Raw genomic sequence first — 26,475 nt, 5'->3', positions numbered from 1 at the left:
AGAGGGGGGTGGAAGGGCTGAAGGGGGAAGAAATGTGGGCAGAGGGTAAGGAGGCCACCTGACTCTCCCAGCCATCATTTCCCCTGCTGTAGCAGTGGGAGGAGGCAAAATCAAGACAACCCTCTGATAATTAGATGCTACACCCAGAAAATTATAAAGTTTCCTTAGATAGAATCTAATTATTGGGGGAGGTCATCTTACATTTGAATACATACGCTATCTGGTTCTGTATATTTTACCAAACTGCCCCGACTTTGGTCCCCTGTGGGAGAAGTTCAAATTCAAGCCCAGTGGGCTGAGAGGTGCAAAGCTCTGTACTGCCACGTGAGATGCGCTGGCAGCTCCATCACCTCGCTCCTTGTGCTTAGCAGGAGAAGGAGCATTACCACATTGCTGCAGAGAAACACCTCTTCCGTCCTTTGTAAAAGGGATATGGATTAGTCAGGACAAGAACAAACCTTTTCCTCCACAGCAGGTAGCCATGGCAGGCAAGAATTCAGATGATCCCGCTACAGTAAGAGTTGTAACACCACTTCAAGTTTTTCTCTTTGCAACACCTACAAATGATAATACAGGAACCTAAAATAATCAGTGGGAATTTTTTTTACTGGAGACCTAGCAATGCACAGAAAAAAAAGTGCTTCTTGCTTTACAAGCAGCAGCATTGACTGAATGGGCAAACTAGTCGGTGCACATGGTCTTCTAGCAGCTGCTGTTTTTTCCGCAAGAAATCTCTTTGCTGAAGCAGATAGCTCCATGCCTGGAAGAGCCGCTTCAAAGCACCAGATTACTGAGGCCAAATGATGCTTTAGGCAAAACCATTTATGATCGAGCTCTAGCCAGGGCAAAGTATTCTGATGACAGAACTTGGACTAAAAGCAAACTTCTGTTACCTTTTCCCCTTCCTGTATCACCTGTTTAAGGATCTTTCAAGACAACTATGAGGTGTACAATAGCATTTCTCTTTTATAAGGCACAATTTCTTCAAAGGCTCCAGATCACTTTTCAAAACTGAAAAGTGACTTGCTAAAGATTATAAAGTGACCCACACCGAGCAGAATCAAAACCCAGGTCGCGATGCTACCAGAACCCTACTCTAACGAGAGGGACGCTGCCTGAGTGAATGCAACAGGGCACCGAAGCCCAGGATCTAAATACCAAACCCAAAGCAGCACTATATATAGTGGCAACACAATTCTCTGATCATGTCTCACTTAACGAGGATGGCATTTCCCCGAGCCCCTCAGATGAAACCATATCCTGCCACTTTTGGTCACAATCCTGTGCAGACAATGATTGGAATTGGACTTCTCTGGGACAATTACGTTAGCTAGCTCCATCTGATTTTTTATATCTTGCACACCATGGCACCATGTCTAGACTAGAGCTGCAATTTAAAATAGGAATGAATGTCTCTAACACCTATGTGCCCTGCTTCGAAGCAGCAGGTTAAAAGCTTAAGCTTCACTTACTGTCAGAGCAAAATCCTCATTGTAAGCCCTTGTTCATACTCTCTCCAGCAAGGTACCCCATAGCAAAGAGTTTTCCTGAGGTGAGAGGCCCCACTGTTAAGTCTCTCCCTAGCTCTACGAGATCGACACAAACAAGGGTATCCATTACATGCAGAAGTTGTTTCGCTCAATAAAGAAAAATTCCTCTGAACGTACAAGCAAGTTTCCCAGGGGTTACTTTGCAGGTGATTAACTCTGAGGTCCTTGCAAACCGCAGATGCTTTGATTTCAGATGCCGACCTGCTTCGACCATCTGTGGTTCTGCATCTGCTGCTTCTAACAGCCACGAAGCTCTTCGGCAGAGACGGGAGATTCAGGCCGGCAAGTTCAGCCACTCGAGCCATGAGGGTTAATGACTTGTAAATGCAGGTGCGCGCAGGCTTCTTTGAAATGAGCAAGGATATACTCCTGCCTTCCACCCCAGGGAGCTGCCACTGATGAGTCCCAGATTTAAGACTGGCTCTTCACCCATTTACCAAGCACCAGAGCAAGCCCCGCTACCTGGGGCTAGGGTTGGCTACCCCGAACCTCACTGATCTACCCGCAGCTCTTCACAAGACTGTCCGGGGGACTACCGAGCAGTGAGGAAACAACGCGTTCAACTCTACACCCTAAGCCTCAAGCCCCCACTTCCGAGAGGAAACGGAGCACAGCACGTTGCGTTCCCTGCGGATTACGTTTCCCTTTTCCCCAGGTGAAGGGGCTTAGTCCCCAAAGCAAATGTGAGCAGGAAGGAAGAAAGCAACAAAAAACCAAGTGAACTTTTTACTAGCGAGACTACAGTAAAGTACCTAAAGGCTGCCCTCACCTGGGCTTTAATCCCTGAATCTCCATTCACATTGTACTTCTTCTTCTTCGGCATGGCGTTATCATCTATGGCCTTCCCGAAACCCTTCCAGTCCAGTGTAGTGGCCGGCCATTCATTTATATCTCCCAGCATCAGCGATCCTGTCTGCTCTGGTTTCAGCTCTTGACGGGGGCGGGGGAAAGGAGGAAGGTAAGGAGAAGGCTACACTTGCCCAGGTTCCCAGTTCCCTCTCCAAGGGCCCTTTTGGCAACAAAGGACCCCAAGATTTAATGAGGCATTTCTGCTGGAGGCCGGCAAACAAGTCCCACTTCTTTTTTCCCCTTTTGTTTTCCAGCATTTGCAATGTCTGCCTGACCTCTAAACTGTGAGCAACAGGTTTTAACATGGCCTGACTTGTGTGCGCATAACAATAGCTTATTTATATAACCAGAACATTTTCTTGCTTGCTATAATCAACTTGCTAATTAGGTTCTTTTTAACTTGGGTTCTCCCCCACCTTTTTCCAATGTCAGATGATTGCCTTAACAGAGCCTCATTAGAACAAAATTAACTAATGAGCAACTAAAACAATGAAGGCATTTGTTGGATTGGAAAACATTTTTTTTAAATGATGCCAGTGCCCTGTGGCAGCAAGTGTGGAGCTCTGTCCTTGCAAGGTCAAGCCCTCCAGTCTGGTTATTTCTCCCAAGTGAACCTAACACCCCTATCTAGCTGTTGCTGCTTCAGACCAACACTTTCCACCGGTACAGCTATCCACCAGTGCTGGAAAAGGGCAAAGTCTACTTCTCAGGAGAGCGCCGGCCAAGAGCACTCATGCCAGTGTAAGTGCAGGGGACACAGGCTTGCTGGAAAGGATGCAATCCTGCCTTAGCAGGTGTCCTACCAGGCTTGATGCAGGGCAGATTTTTATTCCTTACTTAATAGGTCAGATCATCAGAATAGCAATGATCTATTCCCAGAACAGCTGTATCCCTTCTGGATAAGCCTGAGACAGTTTCTTGCATGGAGCTTTCATACGGGTCATGTTTGGCATTTTGAATTTTCTCTGTGGCTTGTTTGCATTGTTAAAGGAAAACCTTAATGTGCCCTTGACATGGTAGAACAACAAGCCCCAGCATGTGTAATGAATGAAGGTCTTGAGCAGATGACGATTTTGCAAACACACCGCTGTGATAGCGCTGTTTACAACGGGTGTCAACGATAGAGCCCGTGGGTTGGATCCTCTTTGCAGAGCCACGTCATCCAGGCCTCGGTGCTGGCCCCCATGCAGGGCCGGTCCAGGACCTCTTCCCCACCCACACATGCTGCATCCAGTGCCCTGGTGCCCACTTCGGCTGGCCCAGGATGCAAGCTGCATGCAGCTCTGTGGGTCCCCTGAATGTCAGATCTGGCACCTGCGCCAGCTGATCTGTGCTGCACACTGCCCACTCCAGCTGGTCTGGGACCCACGCTGCATACGGCACCTGCACCGATTGCCTCCAGTCCTGTGCCACTCATCTGGCTGTGCTCGACACCCTTCTTTTACACCATCGTGCCTGGCTTCTCTTTGAAGGTATGGAAGAAAAGAAATAAAATGGCAGCTACGAATCTTGTAGAACATGCAAGCTGCAGACTTTGCTAACAGCTTGCATATTCCCTGCTCCACAGCAAAAGGACCTGGTTTGGATAGGGCCTACGTGACCTCTGGAAGTCCCTTCCAGCCCTACTTCTCTAAGATTTTATGACCTGCAGTTTCCTCCATTTAGAGCCAACCCCAGGCCTGCAGGCCAGATCTGACCTGCAGAGCCACTCTATCCAGGCCCACAGGACCAAAAATGTGATGGTGTGGCAACACTGGCAGCATTAATTTCCATTCCCCTGCCAACAATTTTCTGGGCTCTCAGGGAGTCCCACAGGCTAGACAGTGGCTCTGCACACTACACTGGGAGTACCTGGCCCGACCTGGCAGTGTTGGGCCAGGTGGAAGCTGTGTGGACCTGATCCTGGTGCGAGGTGACATGAGGCCCAAACTGGCTTGCAAGAGGGCCCAGAGCCATTCATTCAGCCTAAAGGGCCGACGGGTTGAGCACTTCTGCTCTAGATCTCACTGGAACATACAATTAGCTGAAATCTATAAAACCACGCCACACCTGCGGGATCGAAATCCAGCCATTTCGTTATTCCTGTGTGCAGAGCCCTAGCGAGGTATTTTGGCACCCAGTGCAGGTCATGTGGCAGACTAGGGTGTTAGGTCTGTGTTGTGTCAGGGGTGAGGCTAGTCTTATGCAGAGTTTAGATGATGGTTGTCTGGGATGGGTTGGATAGGGCTGATCCTGCCCCAGGCAGGGGGTTGGACTAGATGTGACCTCTGGAGGTCTCTTCCAGCCCCACTGCTCTGTGAGTCTGTGTGCAGAGCACCCTGCTACGTGCTCCCATGTAAGTACCTCCATTTGATTTGGTGTCCCCCTCCTGCAAGCGCGTCCACCAACACTGCCCTGGCTGTGGTGCTGCCTGTGGTAAGGAATGGGACTGAGATGTTTCTTTCCAAAGGGAAATTCCTCAGATCATCCAACTGGCTGGCACAATTTTACGCAAATTGTCCAAGTCCCGCTCTGGAACAGGCGCTGCCACCTTACGGCAGAGAACAAGCAACTTTCCTCCCACAACGTAAGACTCTGGAAAGGTTATGAGGAAGTTGTAAAAACCAAGGACTTAGACTGGAAATTGTCTGGCAGTCTTAGAACGGTTGGGACCAGCGTGACATTTCAGAGTGACCTGGACAAACTGGAGGATTGGGCCTAAAGAAATCTCAGGAGGTTCAACAAGGACAAGTGCAAAGTCCTGCACTTAGGAGGGAGCAATCCCCTGCACTGGTGCAGGCTGGGGGTGACGGGCTGGGCAGCAGCTCTGCAGAAGAGGACCTGGGGTGACAGGGGACAAGGAGCTGAATAGGAGCCAGCAGTGCGCCCTTGGTGCCAAGAAGGCTAATGGCATCCTGGGCTGCACTGGTAGTAGGTCAAGAGAAGAGATTATTTCCCTCTATTCTGTACTGGTGAGGCCACATCTGGAGTCCTGTGTCCAGTTGTGGGCCCCCACTGCAGAAAGGATGTGGACAAGCTGGAGAGAGTCCAGTGGAGGACAACAAAAGTGGTTTGGGGGCTGGGGGACAGGACTGGTGAGGAGAGGCTGAGGGAACTGGGCAGATTTAGTCTGCAGAAGAGAAGGCCAAGAGGGATTTGATAGCAGCCTTCAACTCCCTCCAGGGGGGCTGCAAAGAGGATGGAGCTGGACTGATCTCACTGGGGGCAGATGACAGGACAAGGAGCAATGGGCTTACGTTGCAGCAGGGGATGTTTAGGTTGGATATTAGGAAAAACTCTCTCACTAGGAGGGTGGTGAAGCACTGGGACAGGTTTCCCAGAGAGGTGGTGGAGTCTCCATCCTTGGAGGTTTTGAAGACCCAGCTAGACAAAGCCTTGGCTGGGACGATGTAGTTGGGGCTGGTCCTGCTTGGAGCAGGGGGTTGGACTAGATGTGACCTCCTCAGGTCCCTTCCCACCCTCACTTTCTATGATTCAAGGCCATATTAGCACTCTGCAGCAGTTCCTCTCAGCGGACCTCAAAGTGCTATACAAAGAGTTAATGCTTTCAGTACTGCTATAAGGAGGGCACTATCTCTACTTACAGATACACGCGGAGATGCAGACAGCGATATAGTTTTCCCAAGACCATGAGTAACAGGCTGTGAACTGAACCCAGGGCTGCTGTTTCCCTGGGCTGTGCTCAAGCCAACGGGCAATGGAAACTAGATCTCATTATTCATGAAAGAAAAGCCGTGTGACTGCAGCAACTTAACAGAGCACACTCTAGTTGCCAGGCACGATACTTTATCTCCTGTTCTACTTTCCTGTGTGAAATCGAAGCTGCGTGCATGGATGCCTGGTGTTAATACCCGAGATGCATCCAAAACGCGCAGAACCAGCTTGCTGAGGTAGACACAATGCTGCTCCCTCTGCCGTAACTCAAGCTCGCTCTCTGCTTATTGACAACAGCTGCCTCACATGAAACGACCTGTGAGCTAAAAACGCAAAGGGTAAGTTGCTTCGGCTAACTCCTAACCCCAACCTCCTTAAAAGACCTCTAGATCGTATCTGCGAGTCAGGGACAGTCTGAGGCCGTTTGTTCCAAAGTTTCACATGCCTTAAATTAATGTGTAATCCTCACCACGGTGCCAGCTGCGCCAAGGTCTTTGCTAAAGCTCGAGGAGTTTAAGATTCCAGCCCTACAGCTAAAATGTCACATGGATCCTAATTCTGTGGATTAACATGAACACCTTAACCCCTTGGAGTAGCCACCTGAAATACAACTTGAATTTCTATCAAGGGCTCTTGTTATCCAGGAGGCTTGATGTAGCAAGGCCTCTTAGCTGTCGGAGAAGGAATGGGCATTCGTCTAGGTCCTGCCTGGATCACTGATCTACATCCCAGCTTCTTGAATGGTTCATTCAGCGTGAACATATGGATGGTCACAGTCATGTACCTCAGCTAGGGAACCCCTGGTGTTGGGTACCGCACTTACCCGAATCCAATATGACCACATTTCAGATGAACCCCCCATTACAGTCTATACATGGGAAATGTATAAAGTAATTATAATTTTTTATGCATCCCCACGCTGCTTACTTCCTGGGCTGCAGCGCTTGTTCTGGCGCTGTCGACAGCGGTGGTGGCCCTGGCCCAGGGAGGAGCAGTGGTGGCAGCTCTGGGCCTGCTGTTGGAGTTGAAGCCAGAGCTGAAGGTAAGCAGTGGGGTGGGGTGGGGTGGGGTGGGGTGGGCTGGGGGGGGAGGCTGCGTGGTCTCCTCCATCGTGGCTTACTGGTTGAACCGTGGCTTACTGGTCAAGCATATTTTGGTGAAATGGAGGTCAATGTTGGTAGGTCATCAGACCTTCTGGATATCAGTGCCAACAGGAACTGATATTTCATTCAAGTCTTTTCCCTTTATCCCAGTGGCTGGCTTTGACCCCACCATCATAGAGAATCACAGAGAAGTGGGGCTGGAAGGGAGCTCCAGGGCTCACGTCTAGTCCAACCCTTGCCTGAGGCAGGATCAGCCCTGTCCAAACTATCCTACACAATCCATCCCACAGGTCCAAGCACATGGATCCAAAAACTCCTTTCCATATACTGTGCAGTCACCAGGCTTCTTTTCCAAAGGAACCACTGACCCCTGCCAATATCAAAGCAGCCACAGGTAGAAGTGCTAATACATGCAAGGCTCCAGGCATAATAATCTTTATCTAAAAGAGCTCTGAATAGATATGATGCAATTTCGAATACCTGGAAATATTAGCTCTAGCACCACTGCAACCAGATTTCAAGGTGCCCTGAGGGGCAAGGTTTTGCAAAACCAACCTGGCATAAACAAGGCCAAAGAGGGAAAGGGATGGGAAAATGGGTAAACATTCACAAATACAGGAAATAATTCTTGCAGCTTATTTCTGGGCCCACTGCTCATAGCAGCAATATAACAGTCCCTACTTTCTCGTGTCCTTGTGACAAAGTATTTAGCAGAATTTGCAGATTTGCTGGAATCTGACAGGGCCGCACCATGAGTACTACGCCTTAGCACCTGCACCACCACAGCCCCCACACAACAGTTGAGGCAGACAGCCAGATTCTTTCCATGTGATCTTAAGTTGTTCAGGCAGCAAAAAGAAGTCGTCTTCCAATGCACAAAATCCTGGGTTCATAGAATTTAGAGGCAGAAAACACCTGTGCATCAAGGCAGGATATATTCCCATCAATGGTGAATGTATGTGATACTGAACCTACACACTACTTGGACTCTTTTTGAAAGTGCATGACCCTCCAACAACATTGGTGCTGACCACCCCCACGCCATCGTCTTGCTCCTTTGCTGTTTGGGCTCATACATACAGGGCACGTCTACATGAGATGCTTTCTGGGTGGTAGCTTAATAATACTGCGTGGTAGTGTGCTGATCAAAAACTGTGCTAATATGCTACTGCATAGTAAGCGTCACAAAAAACCCATGAGCCGGCGCTACTGTGCAGTAAATGTAGTTACTGCGCATTCAGTTAGTACTTCAGTAGACCTAGAAATGTTTGACCGTCATGGCAAAAACCCCTGTTCTGAGAAAAGTTTGCTCCTCTTTAGACACTGTAGCGTACCATGGGTGAGTCTATGCATTCATTAATGTGCCATAGTTACTGGTATCCAGGTTATAGCCATATTGGTCTGCAGGCAAAAGGACTCTGAACTCATGGCAGAGGTGATCTCTTTTACTAGACCAACTAGATATTTGCAAAAAAACCCAAATCTTTATTTGCAAGCTTTTAGGCGCACACACCCTTCCTCAGGCATAGGAGAATGCAAAGGTTGTAAAATTTCTCCTAGGTGGAAATTAAAATTCATATTTAAACGGACAACTGCAGGTGATATAAGATCTCCTGGTTGGAATAGTTCATTTTGTGCAAATTAGGCTCAGAACGCTTGCAAATAAAGCCATTTTGAAAATCCCAAACCTCTCCAGTACTGTGTTTAAAAGGTTATTTTTTCCTAGTAGTGTTCTTCTATTTTATTTATGTGATTCGTTTATACGCCGCCCTTCCCAAACAAAGGCCCAGGGTGGCTTACCGTAAGAAAATAGAATAACTTAAACAGGAGAGAGAAGAGAAGGGAGTGGCCATGGCACAGGGAGTACCTGCCGGCTTCACCCCATGTGGTGTGGGGAGTGGTCCCAGGGTGCGGCGCAGAGTGCACATGAGGCGTGGCACACAGGGCGGTGGTGTGTGGCCGTGGGGCAGGGCGGGGCGGAGCGAACACCCATTGACTGTGACCACATGGCATGGGGCTTGGCCCTGGGATGTGGTGTAGGGCGCATGGGGGGGGGTGCGGTGCACAGCTGTGCAGGGGGGCAGCGCGGGGAGAGGCCATCGTGTGGAGAGTGTCTGCCGGCTGCATCTGCGTGGTGTGCGGTGTGGCCCTGGGGCATGGTGGAGGGCGCATGGGGTTGTGTGGTGTGCAGCCACAGGGTGCCGCGTGGGGAGTGGGTGTGGGAGGCATGCCCCACGGCCACGTGCTACAGCTGGCGAATGCTGCCTGCGCCCCACTGTGCCTGCTCCCCTCGTAGCATCATGCAGACACGTGCCAGGGCCCCCCCATCATAGCTATGTGCCACGTCCTCCCACGGTCGCAAGCCACACCCCACCCATGGCCGGTTCCCCCACCTCACCCTGCAGTGAGGAGCACAGTCTGGCCCTGACCGCCTCCACCCCCACTTCCCCTTGTGTGTCTCGCCATCTGTAAGGCTTTGGGCAGCTCATGCGCAGTTGGCCCAGAGTGTTACGGACAGACAGACACTCAGACAGAAGTGGTAAGGCTTTTATTATATTAGAATAGCATTCCCATATAGTTCAACTTAGGGTTGGCAGGCTGGTCAACCGACTGGTCAAATACTGTATGTGGACTTGAATGCATATTTTTTGACTGGTCAAAGATTATAGCAGTTTTATGGGGAATTATTTTTTTTTTTTTGCGGTTTTCTTGACAGATATGATTTTTTAATTGTTTTTTGACATATTTCTTAATAGAACATTTGTGCTTTGTCTGTGTATTATGTGACTGTATTGTTTTTTGTTTGTTTGTTTGTTTTTTACAATTTAACCAATATTTGACCAGTCCATCGACCAGACTTGATTTGACTGGTCAAATACCCAACCCTACTTCAATGTCAAGTCTGTAGCACAATTCAGGAATGCTTGAAGCACACCTATTCTGCCATTCTAGCTATTCCACCAGTTTCAAGAGATGTAAATCATGACAGAAGACTGCTGTGCTACAACTAGCTTCCTGAGCGCTGGGAAAATTATAAACAATGTGGGACCTTAAGCTTGGTTGTTCAACCACTTTAACACGCAGTTGGACGAGTAATGCAAAAGGAACTGACTGTACGTTAAGAAAAATCACTGCTGTACTGCATGGAGGGACCAAGGTTAGAGTGACTTGAAATAAAGGCCCAGAGCAAGACCTGAATTTCGCAGCTCAAGCCAAGCTTTGGATATGGGGCACGGCCGAGCCCATCCACATTGTTCCACTGAGCCATGGTATTACCTGGCTTTGGTGGAATTTAAATTGTAATACGCACAGTTATAAAGTCATATTTGGGTGAAAATTTTCAATTTAGTCTTTAACACTTGCCTCTTTCCAGAAAAGAAACATGTCCACACTGCAAAGAGAAACCGTGGAGTTCGGTTAACAGGTTAATCATGGTTTTCCTGACATGGTTTGAATCCCAGGATGGATATGGTATTGACATGGAAATTACCAAAGAAGGATCACACTGAAATCTCATTTATACAAATCCATATCTGAAGATATACAAATGAGTATAAAATGTATGCAAAGTTTTACCGATCTCCCTGCTATTCCCTGGTAGCATGATATACAAGACAAGATAAATTGGGTCTAAGTACAATAAGAGTTGTGCTTTGGAAGCAAGCCAGCAGACAGGAGATAGGAAATGACGGCAACACGCAACTACAACAACCATTATTAGAAGACAGTTCGTGATTAAGCTGCATTTTAAAAGGGCAAACAAGAACCCAAATCTCTTGCTACCATGTCTTAAAACAAACCCAAAAATCTTCTGTGGAAGAACCATGAAGGACCCTAACATTTAAAACAGAAAGAAGCTGCCAAATATTAGTAGCAAATGGGAAGAAGTAAGAGCCACCACATGCAGTATACCCATGCTTTTATTAAAACCGAGTAAAAGCTCCTTTTAACTCCCCCATTACTGATCAAGGGGAGGTCAAATACCACAGGGTGCTCTGAGGATCCATGGATTTGCCTTAAAATGAACAATAAAGGAAGCAATGCGGGTCTGAGAAATGCAGACATAATTTTTACTACTTGCTTTAAAACCTGCTGTGCTGATCTTGTTCTCAAGAGGTGATAAAACAAGCCCCAGGAGATTATTCTGCACTTTGAGTGCTTCTTCTCCAGGGATCCCAAATTGTTTCACAAGCATCAGCCCTTATGCCAGGCCTTGGTGAGGCAGAGAAATAGAATCACAGAATCATAAAAATTCAGGTTGGAAGGGACATCAGGAGGTGACATCTAGTCCAGCCCCTGCTCAAAGCAGCACCAGTCCTAAGTACATCATCCCAGCCCAGAGAAATACCAACCTGCCTCTGATAAATAGGAACAACTTCCACTGCGTTTTGGCCTTTTACCATTAGACTGGACGGTACATGGCCCCTGAAGCCTTCACAAGGAGATGGACTACCAATTCCTGTCCGACTGACTTAAAGGTTTCCCACTCCTGGTAAATCTCATCATGGCAAATATTATTATTATTATTATTATTAATACAAAAAGCAGTAAGAACCAAGCCTACTCTAAGTCCACCTGAGGAAATGAAATTCCCCAAAGAAATCCAATCGTGAACAAGTGGCTGAGAGTTAATTAAAACGATAAACTAAAAGCGGACTCACCATCCATTCTGGCATGTGGAAAGCAGAGGTGCCTGCACTGCCGTCCCACTTCTCCATAGCTGAAACTTTCCAAGGTCAAATTTGTTCTGTAGCAAAGGGACACGCGGTTGGAATATGCAAAAAAAACTGACACACAGCGTGCTACAGAGCTCGCAGGCATTCAAGAGCTCACAATGGGCTTCTGCACCTGAACCCTCTTCCAGCAGAGGCCTCCTATTCAAATCGGTCTTGTTAGTCAAGAGCGCAGACAAGAGACAGACTGCTCCCAACTCTGATTCAGCCCCTCGTTTCTGCTGCAAACCCCAGGCCGGATGAAACACTCATCCACGGTTCCTCTCGTCGCAGCTTCATCTTTTTACAGCTGGGCATTGCATCATAAGCCCCTCTCGGTACCGACTTTTAGCTCAGGCTGAGTGCAGGCTGTATGCCTGGCAACCTTGCTGTTGTGTGTGTGACATCTATCATGGGCTGGCCTACGCCTCTGAGACCACGTCACTCAAAATGCTGTGACTGTGATCAATAAGGACCAAGGGTAAGGAGGCAATCCTATTTTTAGAGGCCACTTTTTGCATTGTATTGTGAACATGCATCTCCTTCAGAGCTGGATACTTGATAGCATTAAAAGTTCAGGCAACTCTGAACAAAAGAGCAGGCGGGGGCTTCTCACTATTCAGAGGGTATTCTTGGCATTAAATTACAGAAGTGAGGCATTGTAAATGAACTCCCAGATTTGGTAATTTTGTATAGAACCGGGTAAATGCTATTTTTAAAAACCATTTGCATTTAGCAGTCGCCCCGGGAACAAGGAGACGTGCGCATTGCCGTGGCTGGTGCGTCCTCTGCTGGGGAACACAAATACTACTTCCGTGGGAGTAGCTGGAAATAAGATACAAACAGCTGTGATGCAAGTGATTATGAAGCGTTCTCGAGGTCGGGAAAGCGATGGGCTCCCAGGTTGGCATCAAGCTGCCTTGGTTTACGAGTAAACTTATGGTTTTGTCAACTGCTAGTGTTGTGCACTTCACCGGCTGGATCCTCCCTCGTTCGCGCAACACCTGAGATAAGGCGTTTGCAATTACAATCCAGCAAACGATCACGACGTACAAGCCTGGAATAGATTCCTCCCCCATTATCACCCTATATCTACACAGGCTCCTCGGCACTGAAAGGAATAAAAGCTATCATCTCTGCAGGCGCACACCAATCACGCAAGGAACAGACGTGGCAGAATAAGGTACCAGACAGACAAATAACAGCACATCAGTGCTTTACTTATTATGGGCTGTTTTAATAATAGCTCTGTGATATTTTTACAGGAAACAGTTTCTTTGTAAAGTATCTTCAAAAGCCCCCAATAAGATCCCCTGAATTTTTTCCCCCCCGCATTTTTCATTTTGAAACGCATGTATCTGGGGCAGCAGGAGATCAAAGAAAGGAGGTGTAACATTATGGCTACAATAATGCTTTTCTTGTTACTGACTTTCTGACAGCTAAGCAAGGCCAGCCCATCCTATATGGTGAAACCTGCCGCCGCAGGCACCCCACAGCTAAGGCGGGTGCTACATCTCCAAAATAGCTCAACCAAGAGCCCTGGCACCTGTTACATTTAAGATACAAGTAAGGTGTCAATGAGCCACAGAGTTATTCCACATATGATGTGTAACAGCATCGTGGCTTGTTCGTATCATGCCTTAAGTCAAACGTGTGACATGTTGGGGCTGACCGATGACAGATCCTGACACACAGCTTTGCACAGGAATCTGGTACGAGAGCGCCCCGGGGTCTGGGGCACAGCCATCTGCTACATAACTAGTGGGATCGGGCTGGCGGCAGCACAAGATCCTGGACCTGGCAACCCTGCATGATCCCTGAAGGCAGTTGGGGAGGAGGGGAGAGGAGGAGGAGGAAATGTAAGCCTGACATCAGGGAGCATCTACCCAATTTGAGGCTCACTGTTCCCATGACCTCACTCCCTGCCCTCCCAGCTGCCCATGCCCCATACCGTGCGGCCTGACACATGGGGATCTTTAAAGGGCACGCCTGCAGCCATGCTTTGTAAAACTCCCTGGGTGCTTGGACCCAGAGAGCAGAGAGACACTCCCCATTCTCTGGCTTCCCACCACAGGCTTTAAGCCCTGTGCCCAGCAGCTCTGGCTTGGCTGGGAGGAGGAACACAGACTTCTGATGGGGTTGAAAGTCCTTGGGCTTCCCACCCCCTGGCAGGCACTTCTGACCCCCTTGTACCTGGCAGCTCAACCACAGCTGCTGAGTGCAGGTCTCAAAAACCAGCAATTACCAACTAGGCCTGAACAGCCCCAGTCTTGAACCATGGGTGTACCAGTTGGACCAACAGATTGTTAGATTCACCCCAGACCGCATCGGAGTCAGTTCAAGTCCCCAGTGCAGGCCTGGTGAGTGGAGTTTATTGGCAGCCAGCTGGACCCGCAGGACTTCTCTTTAAACTTGCTGGTGGAGGTAAGGGGGAGGAAGGAGTATTGATCCCAGATTCCCCCTATACTAGACAGTAGTAATAACATGATTTGGATACGATCCCTGATCCCAATAACTGCATGTCCTGCTGTGCATGTGTGGCGTGAGAGGAGGCACGACTGTTGGGCTGGGGGATCAAATCTCTTTGCTTCATTAAATAAATGCAAGCCAAGGGCCCAACTTGCACTGGTATTCCTGACAGACAGCTCTTGGAGCCGGACAGCTTTAGTGCCACAGTGTATTCCCACTGCAGGAGAAAACAAAGCAAACTGATGGCTGGGGAGGCACTAGAAACTGATGGCGATGGTGGGTTTCATAGCGAGGGAGGAAGGATTATGACAGGGGAAACTGGTTGGATCCTTTCACTGTTCATACACAGCCTATTCCACTGGTACAGGATTATTGTAAATAAAGTATTTGGAAGATGTGCAACCTGGACTCCACAACGGCACATCATTCATCTTCTCTCTCCACTGAGGATTTTTGTTCGGGTCTGACACTTCAAGCTAGCTTCTCTGCATCCCAGCTTCTCTCCTTTGCAGGGAGATTGCCAGCTTCCCCCGCGTAGTCCTTACGGTACCCGGGAAGCCAGGATGAACACCACCAGTGTTCTTATTCATGCCTCTCCCTCCCATCCTGGCCTCTGAAGGAGTTTGGCTCCCAAAGCCATCCTCGTCTGCACAGAGATGCCAACTACATCCTCGTGCCAAGTCACCTCAATAGTTGGATGTGATCCTGGAACCTACCACAGTTTTCCTCTACTACCTTCCTAGTGCATCAACAATTTTCAATGCCAAAAGGTTTGGAGTGCCAGCTACTTGCTGAGGGAGGGTCATCTGAGGCTAGGGGAGAAAACAGAAGCATGAGCTAAGGGTCCTGTATGTTTTGGACAAGGGTTGGAATAGAGTTAACTGCTTGTATACCCAGGTACAGCCGAAGTCAAGTAGATGCAGTTGCGTTACGACAGCAATGAATTTGGCCCAAAACCCTGTTGGGGGCAGGGTGTTGTGTCATGGAAAATTTTGAATTGAAAAAAATGGTCTGAACTGGGCATTATGTTGTCATCTTCAAAGACCAAAAGTTTGCTGGCATGAACCTCAATATTATCCAGGAAGAGTCAGATATCTACCACAACAGAGGTGAGTACTAGAAGTCATTATGCATGCTGTTTCAAGCACTTCAGTGAGGTATTTAAAAACCACTTTCATCCAGTGCATAGCTTTGATTAAGCATGCCACTCTCAGCCTCTCAGGCTGCGTTCAGATGAGCGCTGCCATGCAGTATGTGGTGCCATAGATGCATCTGCGACACCATATACTGCACGTTCAGCTGTTCTCTGCGCTGCAAGGGAGCAGCGCGGAGCGGGTTTTTTTGGCCCATGGATATCCAGGGGTCAAAAAGACCTACAGCAAAAAAAAGCAGAGCAGCATGCAAGGGTAGTGCGTGCAGCTCAAAAGTGGAGCTGGGCTGCCCAGAGCTGTGCTGAAGCTGCTGGCCAGGCTCCACGTGGCAGAATCACCATTGCTGCAGCCCTGGGAGGCCCCCAGGACCCCAGGTAAGGCTGCTGGGGCCAGCCCAGTGCTGGCTCCAGCCTCCCCTATTGCCCCCAGGGTAACTTGCCGCATGCCAGTGCGTGTAGCACGGGTGCGCCGCTGCTAGTTGTCCCCGGGGAATCAAACATCCACACCACATGTGGACATGGCCTTAGAGTTTATCTGAATACTACCTCCTGTTACACTAGAGTTCCCACCTTCCACTGTGGCTGTTCTTCAACCCCAGTTCAGCCCTCTGAGCTCTCTCAGCACGAAGTCAGACCAGTCTCCTGACAAATGCAGGAGGTCAGAAGACAAAATAATTTATGCAAGCGAAAAAGTTTCACCAGTAACGATCCTGACAATGCTTAAGCAGCTTGCCTGTATGCAGCTGAACAAGTCCTCCTCCTAGTCTCCTAGTAACTGGCATTGCCTCCCTGAGTCCTCAATACTATGCATTAACTATAATATAATACCATATTTATTTGCATATGACACATACCTCCCCCCCAAAAAACTGCCTTCCAAAATCAGAGTGCATGTCTCAAGTGGGGATGCTGATTTCCGCGAAGAATAGCAGCAGTGGCATTTCTATTCGGGCAGAGCTGAGGGAGTAAATTCACTTCACGACTCTTTAGAATCTACTTGATTTCTGGTAACTGCTCTTCATTCGACAGGTGTTAACATCCTCATCTCCTTCTTAATGGTCTCGACGACCCATTAATCTAGCTATCCTTTCTTGGGCCATTTTGCTGAAAATTGCAATTTAGCTTCTCCTGGTCCCTCTTCTCCAATTTCACAGCCCTGTAAAATGTTTTTAGCTCTTTTCAAAATCTGAGATCTGCCCATGGATCAATCTTCAGTGGCAGCTACAGTTTCAGCTTTTGGCTGAACCAATAGCATAACAAAGACGGGGGGGGCGGTAACTGGGGCACCAGTGCTGGTGGGGTAGGAAACAGAAGTGGCTGTACAGTGATGTGATCCCACCAACGCATCTCTGCCACCCAGGGCACTCGGATATCACAGTGCACCTCTGGATTGAGCAGCCAAGAGCTGCTGACAATTCAGCTGTGAAAGGGTTGAAACTGTAGGGGCGGGGGGTTGTTTGTGTGTTCTTTGACTGAGCAGGAAAGGGCGCGTGAGTGACCTGAGGACGAGGCTCTGTCTCTGCTCTTAGCAACCAGAATTCTGGAAAAACCTTGTGTTCTTCATTCTGCCTTCCCCAAAACAAGGCATACATTTTATTTGGGTTAGGGGAGAGGAGGAGGAGGTTATATGTAAGAAAATACGGTATATTGTGCTGAGACAGTACCTTTCATGAGAGGATTTCAGGCTATTTTGCTGACCCCTGCCTAAAGCATACGGTCATTTTGCAGGCTGGAGCCCTGTGCCTTATTTTTCCTGTGACCTGCCAGGAAGCAACAGCCAGTAAGAACATGGAAAGCCCCAATTTCTTGCCCTTGATTCTCGCAGCCTCGGCAATCCCCACAGTTATTTCCTACCTTTTCCATCACTGTTTTAACCCTTGAAGCCAGCAGCAGCCTCAGCACTAGTGTTCTGGCTGGACTTGGAAGTGTTTCTTCCATGCTAGCGTGCTCTTTCCCAGAAACGATCAAAAGAATCCCCCTGCCATCACATTTATTCCATATAAAATAATTGCTTCTTTTCCCACCTGTTCTCTCCCCCGAACCCTTCATAGTCAAAGCTTATGACATACCTTAGCTTTTGCTCATCCTGCCCATTTATCAGGAACATCGATTTTTTAAATAAAAGAACTTTTTCCAGTGCTAGGTACTCCAGCTGACCCAATGTGGATTCTCCAGGTCCTCGTATTGATAGAGGCATCAGCAGAGGCCACAGAAGGTGCAGTGTTTTGCTTTTTGGGAAATAGTCCACTTTGAAAAACAAAATCCCATTCATCTGAAAACTCTGCATCTAGAGTCTTGTGTGAGATCCATGAAGCTTTTTTGCTGTAAATCCTCGAACAAACAATTTAGCTTTTTGTGCCACTCTTTTTCAAACTCGAACATCAGGACCATAAGGCTAAGAAAACCTTCCTAAACCAAGGAGGAAATTCTCAGAAAAAAGGCACTACTGAAATTCACCCTTACTATAATTTATTAACTATATTGGCGTATACATTGAAATAGGTCCAGTTATAACTGCAAGCATCAACAGAGCTTGCAGCATTTATTCCTCCACGTAATGCACCTCTTTTCCTTTCACAAAATGTACCTGGAGGACAATGATCACTCAAAACAGAAGAGTCAGTTGATAAAGAGATATAAAATTAATTTTTATAAGTCACTAGCCATGAGTATTAGTGATTCTAAGCAAGGAAATCCATAATTATTCCATAGTGCTTAATAACAAAGTTAGGAAATAATAATTAAGGAGATCTTTCTCCCTTGAATCTACTATGAATTTTTTACTTCTAGTCATTAATTTTGACTAATTAGTACTGGGCTTTGCATTTATAAGTTCTGGCGCTAGCATGAAACATAACTCAATATGTATACTAAACACAGAAGACGCTACTATTATTAGACAAAAATTCATAAAAATGAATCCTTCCAAACCCCATTAGATGAAAAGCTTTGTGCCAGAGACTTCATGCGCATATCTGTCTGTAAAGCAGGTGAGAACATTTTTAACTGAAATAAAGAATTTCACTCCCATCTCCTCATATGCTGGGCCTGCTAGATCCTTATGGCTTGTTCTGCCTTTATTTTAGCAGATGAAAGACACTCTCTGGAAACAAAAAGCAGATGATATATATTATTATATACTGAGCCACAACAGATACAAACATTCATCCTGTAACCTAGATGAAATTGGCTCTTGATCCAGTTCCTACTGGAATGGGTGCAGAGCAGTAAAAACCCCAACACTAAATAGGGGTACAATCAGAGAAAATGAAGGTGGAAGGGACCTCAGGAGGTCACATCTAGTCCAACCCCCTGCTCAAAGCAGGACCAGCCCCAGCTACATCATCTCAGCCAAGGCTTTGCCCAGGTGGGCTTTAGAAACCTCCGAGGATGGAGAGTCCACCACCTCTCTGGGTAACCTGTTCCAGCGCTTCACCACCCTCCTAGTGAGAAAGTTTTTTCCTAACATCCGACCTGAACTTCCCTTGCTGCAACTCGAGACCGTTGATTGCTCCTTGTTCTGCCATCCGCCACAGTCTCCGAAAATGTGAGCACGCAGTAAGGATACCAGCAAATCTGCAACTGCATCCAACAAGAGCGTTACCTGTTTAATGTACTACAGGAGCCCACAAAAAGCAAAAGACTGAGCGAGTGAAGTTAAGGTGAAGATGTGGTGGAAAGACACTGAGAGGCAACTTGCCTGCTACTTCCCAGATTAACTATCCCCTGGATGAAGACTTTTAATAAGGCCTTTCTCACCAGCAAAGCGGGTAAGAGTCGCCTCTGTGCAGGGCTACATGTCTCAGCACACTGCACTCCCATCCTGCGGTCACCACTTAGGTGAAACGCATTAACTGGGCACTACAGGATGCCCAGTTTTGGAGCAGCAGAGAGCTGCAGGCTTTAAACACCTCCCAAAGCCATTGTATGTACAAATGAAACACCCAGCAGGACACATACCCAAAGGCAGTCTTATATCTAGTGGTGACAGGTTTCAGGTGGAAGAAGGAAACTGGTTCCAAAGTCGCATGAAAACAGAGCTTTAGAAATGACAAGTGTTCACTGAGACTGAACACGAAGCCCTGAGTGAAAAAGTGCAAAGCCCATAGACACATCTGGCTCTCTGGAGCAGAAGTGCCAACATCCTTTGAAAATTTAATTAAAAAAAAATGATAGCTACAGAGTCCCTGCAGCAGAATGACTCCAACGAGTGACGTCTCGGTACTGTAATAGCCATTTGATTAGCTATTAAATAAAGGCGATTAAGGTGAGACAGGGTGTGAGAGCTCTCCATGGACACCCGGGGGTGCTAGAAGCCTGCAGAAGAAACAGCACTTGTGCCTTATTTAATGTGTTTAATTTGATGGCTGCAAAACATTTACAATCTCCACTTCTCTGAGGGAACTTGGAAAAGCAAAGCTAAATAATCTATTGAGTCACTGGAGCTTTCAGATTTACAGGGCATTATCTCCAGGCATGCATTTCAATGTCTTGCAACAGGCAACTCCGAGCAGTTTTATTGTTACAAGCAAACGCTGCCTTAATGAGAGAAAGGACAAAGCTAATAAGGGCTCTCTCAAGAGAAGACCACTGCTCTGATGCCAACGAACGACGTGCAGTAAGAGTAGGAAACTTCCCCCTTCCTGTGCTGTTTTTGGAAGCGATCTGCATCACTTCTGTCATATTCCTCAAGCTATACACAGCTGTTGCTGAACTACAAGGCCTGTTGCCCAAAGACCCCAAGAACACCTGAATCTGCCACAGGTAAAGCAGGGGGATGAGGACTGGCAGGGTCCTGCTGCTGCCAGGGTTGTTAAAATGCACTTGAGAGGTCTTAGGAAGAGGGCCGTGCCCCCTGCTACCGAAGAAGGCAAACCCACCCCTGCACCTCCCAGTCCATACCCATCTGGCAATGGGGTAAAATTCCTTCCCGACCCCAAATGTGGCTATCAGTCTGACCCTGAGCAGAGAGGCAAGGCTCCCTAACCAGGAACCTCCAGGTTTAATCCCAGCAGGAGCATTGGCACAACCCAGTCAAAGTCTGCAGTCTTGGCTTTAGCCAACACCCAGTGCTTCTGGGGAATAACAGAAAACCCCTGACACCTCCAGCAACAGGGGGGAAAAATCAGCCGTGAGACAACCAGCAAAGCCCAGAAGCCTGGGAAAAAGTCCCAAACACCTCCATGGTGCTCTGCAGCAGGCAGATCTCCACCCATCACACCCTCTTACTGGGCAGCCAGAAGTCCCCTTTGGAGCTCCGCTTCATTCTCCTGCTACCGAGCGTGGTCCTCTCCAATATCCACCTACTCTCATCATCCCCTAGTGATCCACGACAGAGAAGGGGCTCCTGGGCTTCTAGCTGTTGCTCATCACAGATCTTCAAGATACAACACGGTGCTTTGAAAAGAAACCTGTGCACATCCTTAACACGTGCAAGTGATATAATCATGTTAGCAGAGTTCTCTACTCCAGCTAATTAACTTGATCCCTATGGGTTTATTACTTGCTTGCCTCTTGCAGTACACCCCCTCTCCCTTTCTCTTGTATTTAGATCATTCTCTATTGGATACGCTGCTCTGTGCATGTCTTTTCACAGCATCTGATGAAGTGCGCTCAGGCTCATGGAAGCTCATGATAGACTTTCCCGATTTAGTTAGTCTATAAGGTGCAAATCAACTCTGTCTTCTGCCACGGCTAGCCTCCATGGCATATTCCCAGGTGAGGGTAGCCCAGAAATTCCTGACAGCTTGAACCCCAGTACTTTTCATTGATGCATGATCCCACTTTAAAGAACCGAGAGTTTAAGAGCCTACGGGCAAGGACTGGAGAGACTCTCAGTACGAAATTAAAGGAAGTGAAGTGAATGCTTCAGAACAGAGGTGTAAACTTGCCCGTCTCCCCAGGCTGCATCCAGATGGCAGGGCTCCTCGCAAGTTGGATCCAGACCTGGTGGAGGCAGCAGGGATTAGCACAGCCATTGCTGCCCCCCAGTGCCCACACATCCCCATCAGGGCTCCATGCCCCAGACACTGGCAGTGGGCCCTGCCCCCATTTGCCCCCCTACAAGCCCTGCAGGCCACACAACACACCTCTGCGGGTCAGATCTGGTCCAAGGGCCATACGTTTGATACCTCTGCTTTAAAAATATGCGCACAGGGGAATTCAGAACAGATTCTCACTGACATCGCTAAAGTCCTATGGGCCCAACACGTCCATCACTAAAAATATACTGAGGATCAAGTGCAAGAAATGTCCTTCTTCCTGTGCAAGGCTTGCTTACATAAGAATAGCTGCCAGCTAATGAACAGGGTATATTCAGTTACTTAATTGGTTATAGTTAGGAAATGAATATGCCTTCTTAGAGCTGATAATACATAGCTTTCATGTACTACCTTTCATCCTTAGGGATAAAGGAAGCAAGTATCATTATACCCATTTTACAGGTAAGGAACTTCTAATGTTCCCCAGAAGGCTAGTGTCTGACACAGGATAAAACCTGAGTCTCAAAGTCCCAGACCAGTGCTGTCTCCAATAGGAGCACAGAATACACCCAGCCAAGTTACTGAAAACCTGGAAAGCTACAAAAGAACTGCTTTTTCTTCAAACTCACCTTAATGCTTCCTGACAGGGAGTTTAAAGAACAAGGTCAAATGGCAAAGGAAAAAAATCTATAGAAAATTACCTTTTCTGTCGCATACAGCAGGGTTTGCAATTCCTGATCGCCTGGAAGAAACGTAGAACCCTGACCTTTCCATACACGGAGAATGCGCAGGTGTTAATACTGCATTTACACAAACAAATTCATTTCAGATGTCAAAAAGTAAAGCGTGTAATTGAAGACGTGATTGTTAAACAGAGAGATAGTTGCCATGTTAATCTGAAATCTGGCAGAAGAAAGGGCATGGTAGCACCTTAGAGATGAACTGGTTCAGAGGCAAACACTTTCATAGGTGACAGCCTACTTTTTAGATGCTACGGAGTACAGAGCCAGTGCACTACGATCTCCCAGTGCTGATGCGATTATGCCAGTATCCTGGTATGGACACTTCCATACTTTAACTCATGTCCAGGCTTGAGAATAAATTATACCAGAAGCACACAGTTGTTTCTGCACCAGCTTAAAAGTCACACACCTGACCAGAATAAATACACCAGTACTAAACCAATGCACGTGCTAAAACTTATCCTGGCTTATCCATAAAGAAATATTTTAGAACAGCACTTTTTGCAGACACACTTATAACCTATCTGTATTAAACTAAAACAACACTTCCTTATCTGGGGTGCATCCATACTAGCTTTTGCAAACTTTAATGAACTTTAGTCAACTGATCCCTTTGGTACAGACCTACCTGTACTGGCAACAATGAGTTGGGTAATGAGTGAGAGCTAGCCTACACCCGGAAAACCTCTGCTTTTACAGATGTGGTGGCAGAGCCAAAACTTAGGGGTGTTCTTCTGCCAGTATAGCTGCACTGTGAACAAACAAAGCTGACAAAAGCACTGTGAACAGAGCTGCATCCACACCAGGGGTTCGTCTGTCATAGCTAGGGGGTGTGATTTTATTCCATGCTCTTGGGTGACACACGTGCACCACCAAAACTGGGTAGCAAAAACCCAACCGCGGTGAATGAAAACTGAACGAGCAGCACACTAAGATCTTGATGTTTTGCTAGTCATACCAGTGAAGCACCCCCATGTGGCCACAGGCTCCGGCAGAGAGCGGCTTGTTTCGATTTAGAGCTTTTCACACCCTTCTCTTCTAACAGTTGCAAAATGCTGGACTGTTGTGATGTGTTAGTGTATTAGGGTGGTGTCACACTTTCACTTGCAACAGCTGCAAATCATTGGGATGCCATGACCGATTAAAGTCAGTATGTGTTAGGAGAGAACCTCACCTGAAAGGGAATGGCTCTACAACACCAGTTAGCACTTAGTATGTGCTAAACTGCTTGAACATGCATCTGGTTGTGTTTTAACTGCACTTAGTAAATGCTAGGTTTAATGTGTGATACCACCCTTAGGGTGAAGTTACACGTAGACCATACTAAGGGCATTTAAAAGGTAAATGTCTATACGTTAAAGCTTGTTAACTTGTGCTAAGTGCCCTCTGAACATCTCAAAGTTATGTCACTTCAGGTGAGGGTTAACTCTGGGCTGTGCTACCTAGCTCGTGTTAGGGTAACTTCAATTTGCTCCACAGTTAAAACGAGCAAGTTTCAGCCTCCCAATATCCCATAATGCACTACTCCCAGCCCCCTCCTTACAGCAGGGATAGAAGCCAGAGCTGTACAGGCAAGAAAGGGTGCAACTGCACAAAGTGGGTGCGTCTACATGAGATGCTTAATGCGCAGAAGACTAATTCTACTGTACAGCAGGCAAAACCTGTGCAAATGCATTAATGCATAGTAGGTTTAGTCTAATGCACATTAATGTCACTAAAAAAGCATTCATATGTGCTAATGCACAATAATGCCATTACAGGTACAAAACTTAATGAGCTGTAATTACGGTGCATTAATGAACGTGCAGACATGCCCAGTATGTTCTAACTTTAACAGCACTCAGATCATACTAAATCTGTAGAAGGTTAAGTGTAACATGCAACCTCACCCGCAGCTTATGTTGCTTGGAAAGCTTTAAAGCTAAACCAAATAAGGCATTTGTCACTGTAGTAAGAGGGTCTGTTGGTGTGAATATACCCACATAGGTCCCAGGTTTAGCAGAGCATACCTAGAAGATGTGTAAATATGGCAAAAGAAAGTAGTTAGGCTTCCTCAGAGCATGCAAATGGCCTGAGAGTATTCCAGACATGCACAAAATCAGTGCATCCTCACAGAAGAGCAACTTCCAGAGAGATAGGGGACTCCTTCCTGGTGGTAGTCAGGGAAAGACTTTTGGTTTCCAGAACTTGGCTATCATTAGGAAAACAGAATGTGTCAGCCTTCATTTACTTGAACCATTCGGCAACAAATTGGGAGTCAATATTTAGACCTAGGTAAAGGCACTAGACCTATGGCACCCTTGTTGAGAACCACTGCACTCAACTGAGACAGGAGACCCAGGTTCAACACCTACCTCTCCCACAGGTTGAGAGAGACAGGAGGCAAGTCAGTCGGCCCACCTGTGCTACATCTGTCAGTCTATAAAGTGGGAAACTACTTCCATACCTCCCCCAGGAATGTTGTGAGCAGCTCATATGAGGAAGGACAGACGGGGTTTTACCAGAGTGATGCAAACTGCTCTGGCACCTACAGAATCAGAGAAAATGAAGGTTGGAAGGGACCTCAGGAGGTCACATCTGGTCCAAACCCCTGCTCAAACAGGACCAGCCCCAGCTACTTCAGCCCAGCCGAGGCTTTGTCTATCCGGGTCTTCAAAACCTCCATGGATGGAGAGTCCACCACCTCTCTGGGCAACCTGTTCCAGTGCTTTACTATGCTTTCTTATGCTAAAATGCTTTATAAAAAGGAAGGCATAAGCATTGGTTTTATAAAGGTATTTTCCTTGGAGGTAAGAGTTGCAAACTCACCCATGTTCCTACTGTGCTGTGTATCTCTACAGCTACCAAGTCAACAACATAATAAAGGCACCGGCTATTGCTTTTAGCTATGAAGCAGTCAAAAATAATTTCTGCCAATCGTTTCAGTTTCACAAAACAACATTAATTTATCAAAACTAACAAGTTTGAAGTGAAGACTGGGATGGAGACATCTTACAGCAGACAGGAGATTAACATTTCAGCACAGCTCAGCTTGCTGTGCTCATTTTCTTCTTTTTTGGCACATATTACACCTGCAAAATATAAAGTTAAATCAACAGCAGCCTCCTCGCAAAATAACTCACTGGGGGTGGGGGGAGAAGCATATCTGCAACCCTTCCAAAACCCACCTCTGCTGTGATGAGTACAAAACCTGCTGCTAACAGCAAGGCAGAGAAAGAGCTACAAATACTGCTTACCATGGAAACCCCTTCAGTTTAGTGTCACTTTGCCCCACTCTTGAGATTTAACTGGCCCCATCCACAAGAGTCAATTTTCCCGTGGTCGATATAAGGAGGCTCCCTGATTTCAGGTCACCATTTGGGTGCAGATGTTAAACCCATATAGAAGTGCATGCTGGACTGGCACCCAAGATGCACAGCTCTATAAGGGAAAGGAAGGTCTTTTCATGCTAGCTGCTATAAGTGTGAAAATGCCTCAATCTTTCCTCCATTGCTTCTTTCCATTCTTTTGCTTTCTACCAGGTGAGCCCAAAAAGGAGCTTCAAGTACCCCAGATTATTTCAAATGACAAAAAACAGCCCGACTCCATGGCAGTAGCAGCTGCATGTGTGCTTTGGGGTGAACGGCCAGGAATGGGCCTAGCGCAGCACAACCCTGGCCTCTTCCCCGCCAAGTGCCCCAGGTACATGTACAGATGCTGCTGCCATGGAGCCGGATGGAAGCTATGGACCCGGTGCAGCTGTTTTCAGCCTGCCCGCTGCTTGCTGTGAGCAACCCAGACTCCGTGGTCGCAGTGGCTGAACATGTGCTTCAGGGTGCATGGTAGGGAAGGCGCCAGGGTTGCACTGCTCCAAGTCCCTACCTTGTCATGTACATGTGTGCAGCCGCTGCTGCCAGAGCCTGAGCTACTTGCAGTGGGCAGGCAGGATGTAAGCCCTGCTAAGAGCAGCTTGGGTGCAGTGGCAGGAGCCTGCCCAGAACCCAGGCTGCTTGCATTAGATCGCTACAAGGCTGCAAACAGCTGCACCGGGACCCCCACCCTGTCTGTGCCAGCAGTGGCTGCACACGCACTCTGGGGAGCACAGCGGAGAAGGGGCCAGGGCTGCACTGCCACAACAAGGATTGCTAGTGGCTCCCTCGCCATCCACCCTGGCGCACCATTGTCTTTCCCAGAGGAGCTTGCGGGGTTTTTTGTCACTCAGCCCAAAACCATTGCTGACCCTTGCACCAGTCCCCCCCATACCTGCATTCTGCTCAAAGTCCTG

At 47.5% G+C, this 26,475-nt stretch overlaps 1 protein-coding gene across 6 annotated transcripts in view; it reads right to left on the bottom strand.

The window, feature by feature from the left end:
- AHCYL2 (adenosylhomocysteinase like 2) overlaps nucleotides 1-26,475 on the bottom strand; it is a 160,024-nt gene that overhangs the window by 49,432 nt on the left and 84,117 nt on the right. The window contains exon 1 of one of the 6 annotated variants that reach the window (XM_019487655.2): nucleotides 11,818-12,214. The exons of 2 other annotated variants lie outside the window; for them this stretch is intronic. In XM_019487655.2, coding sequence (XP_019343200.1) covers nucleotides 11,818-11,874 — 57 coding nt within the window. In that variant the 5' untranslated portion in view covers nucleotides 11,875-12,214. Of the gene's footprint in view, nucleotides 1-2,319; nucleotides 2,631-11,817; nucleotides 12,215-26,475 lie in introns of those variants that run through there. 3 more of the 6 variants (XM_014607542.3, XM_019487651.2, XM_019487653.2) reach the window with 3 other exon arrangements.

Source organism: Alligator mississippiensis, chromosome 4 (assembly GCF_030867095.1).
Source record: "Alligator mississippiensis isolate rAllMis1 chromosome 4, rAllMis1, whole genome shotgun sequence".
NCBI classification, from domain to species: Eukaryota; Metazoa; Chordata; order Crocodylia; family Alligatoridae; genus Alligator; species Alligator mississippiensis.
Note: the sequence above shows the minus strand (reverse complement) of the source record. Positions and strands in the feature narration are given on the sequence as shown.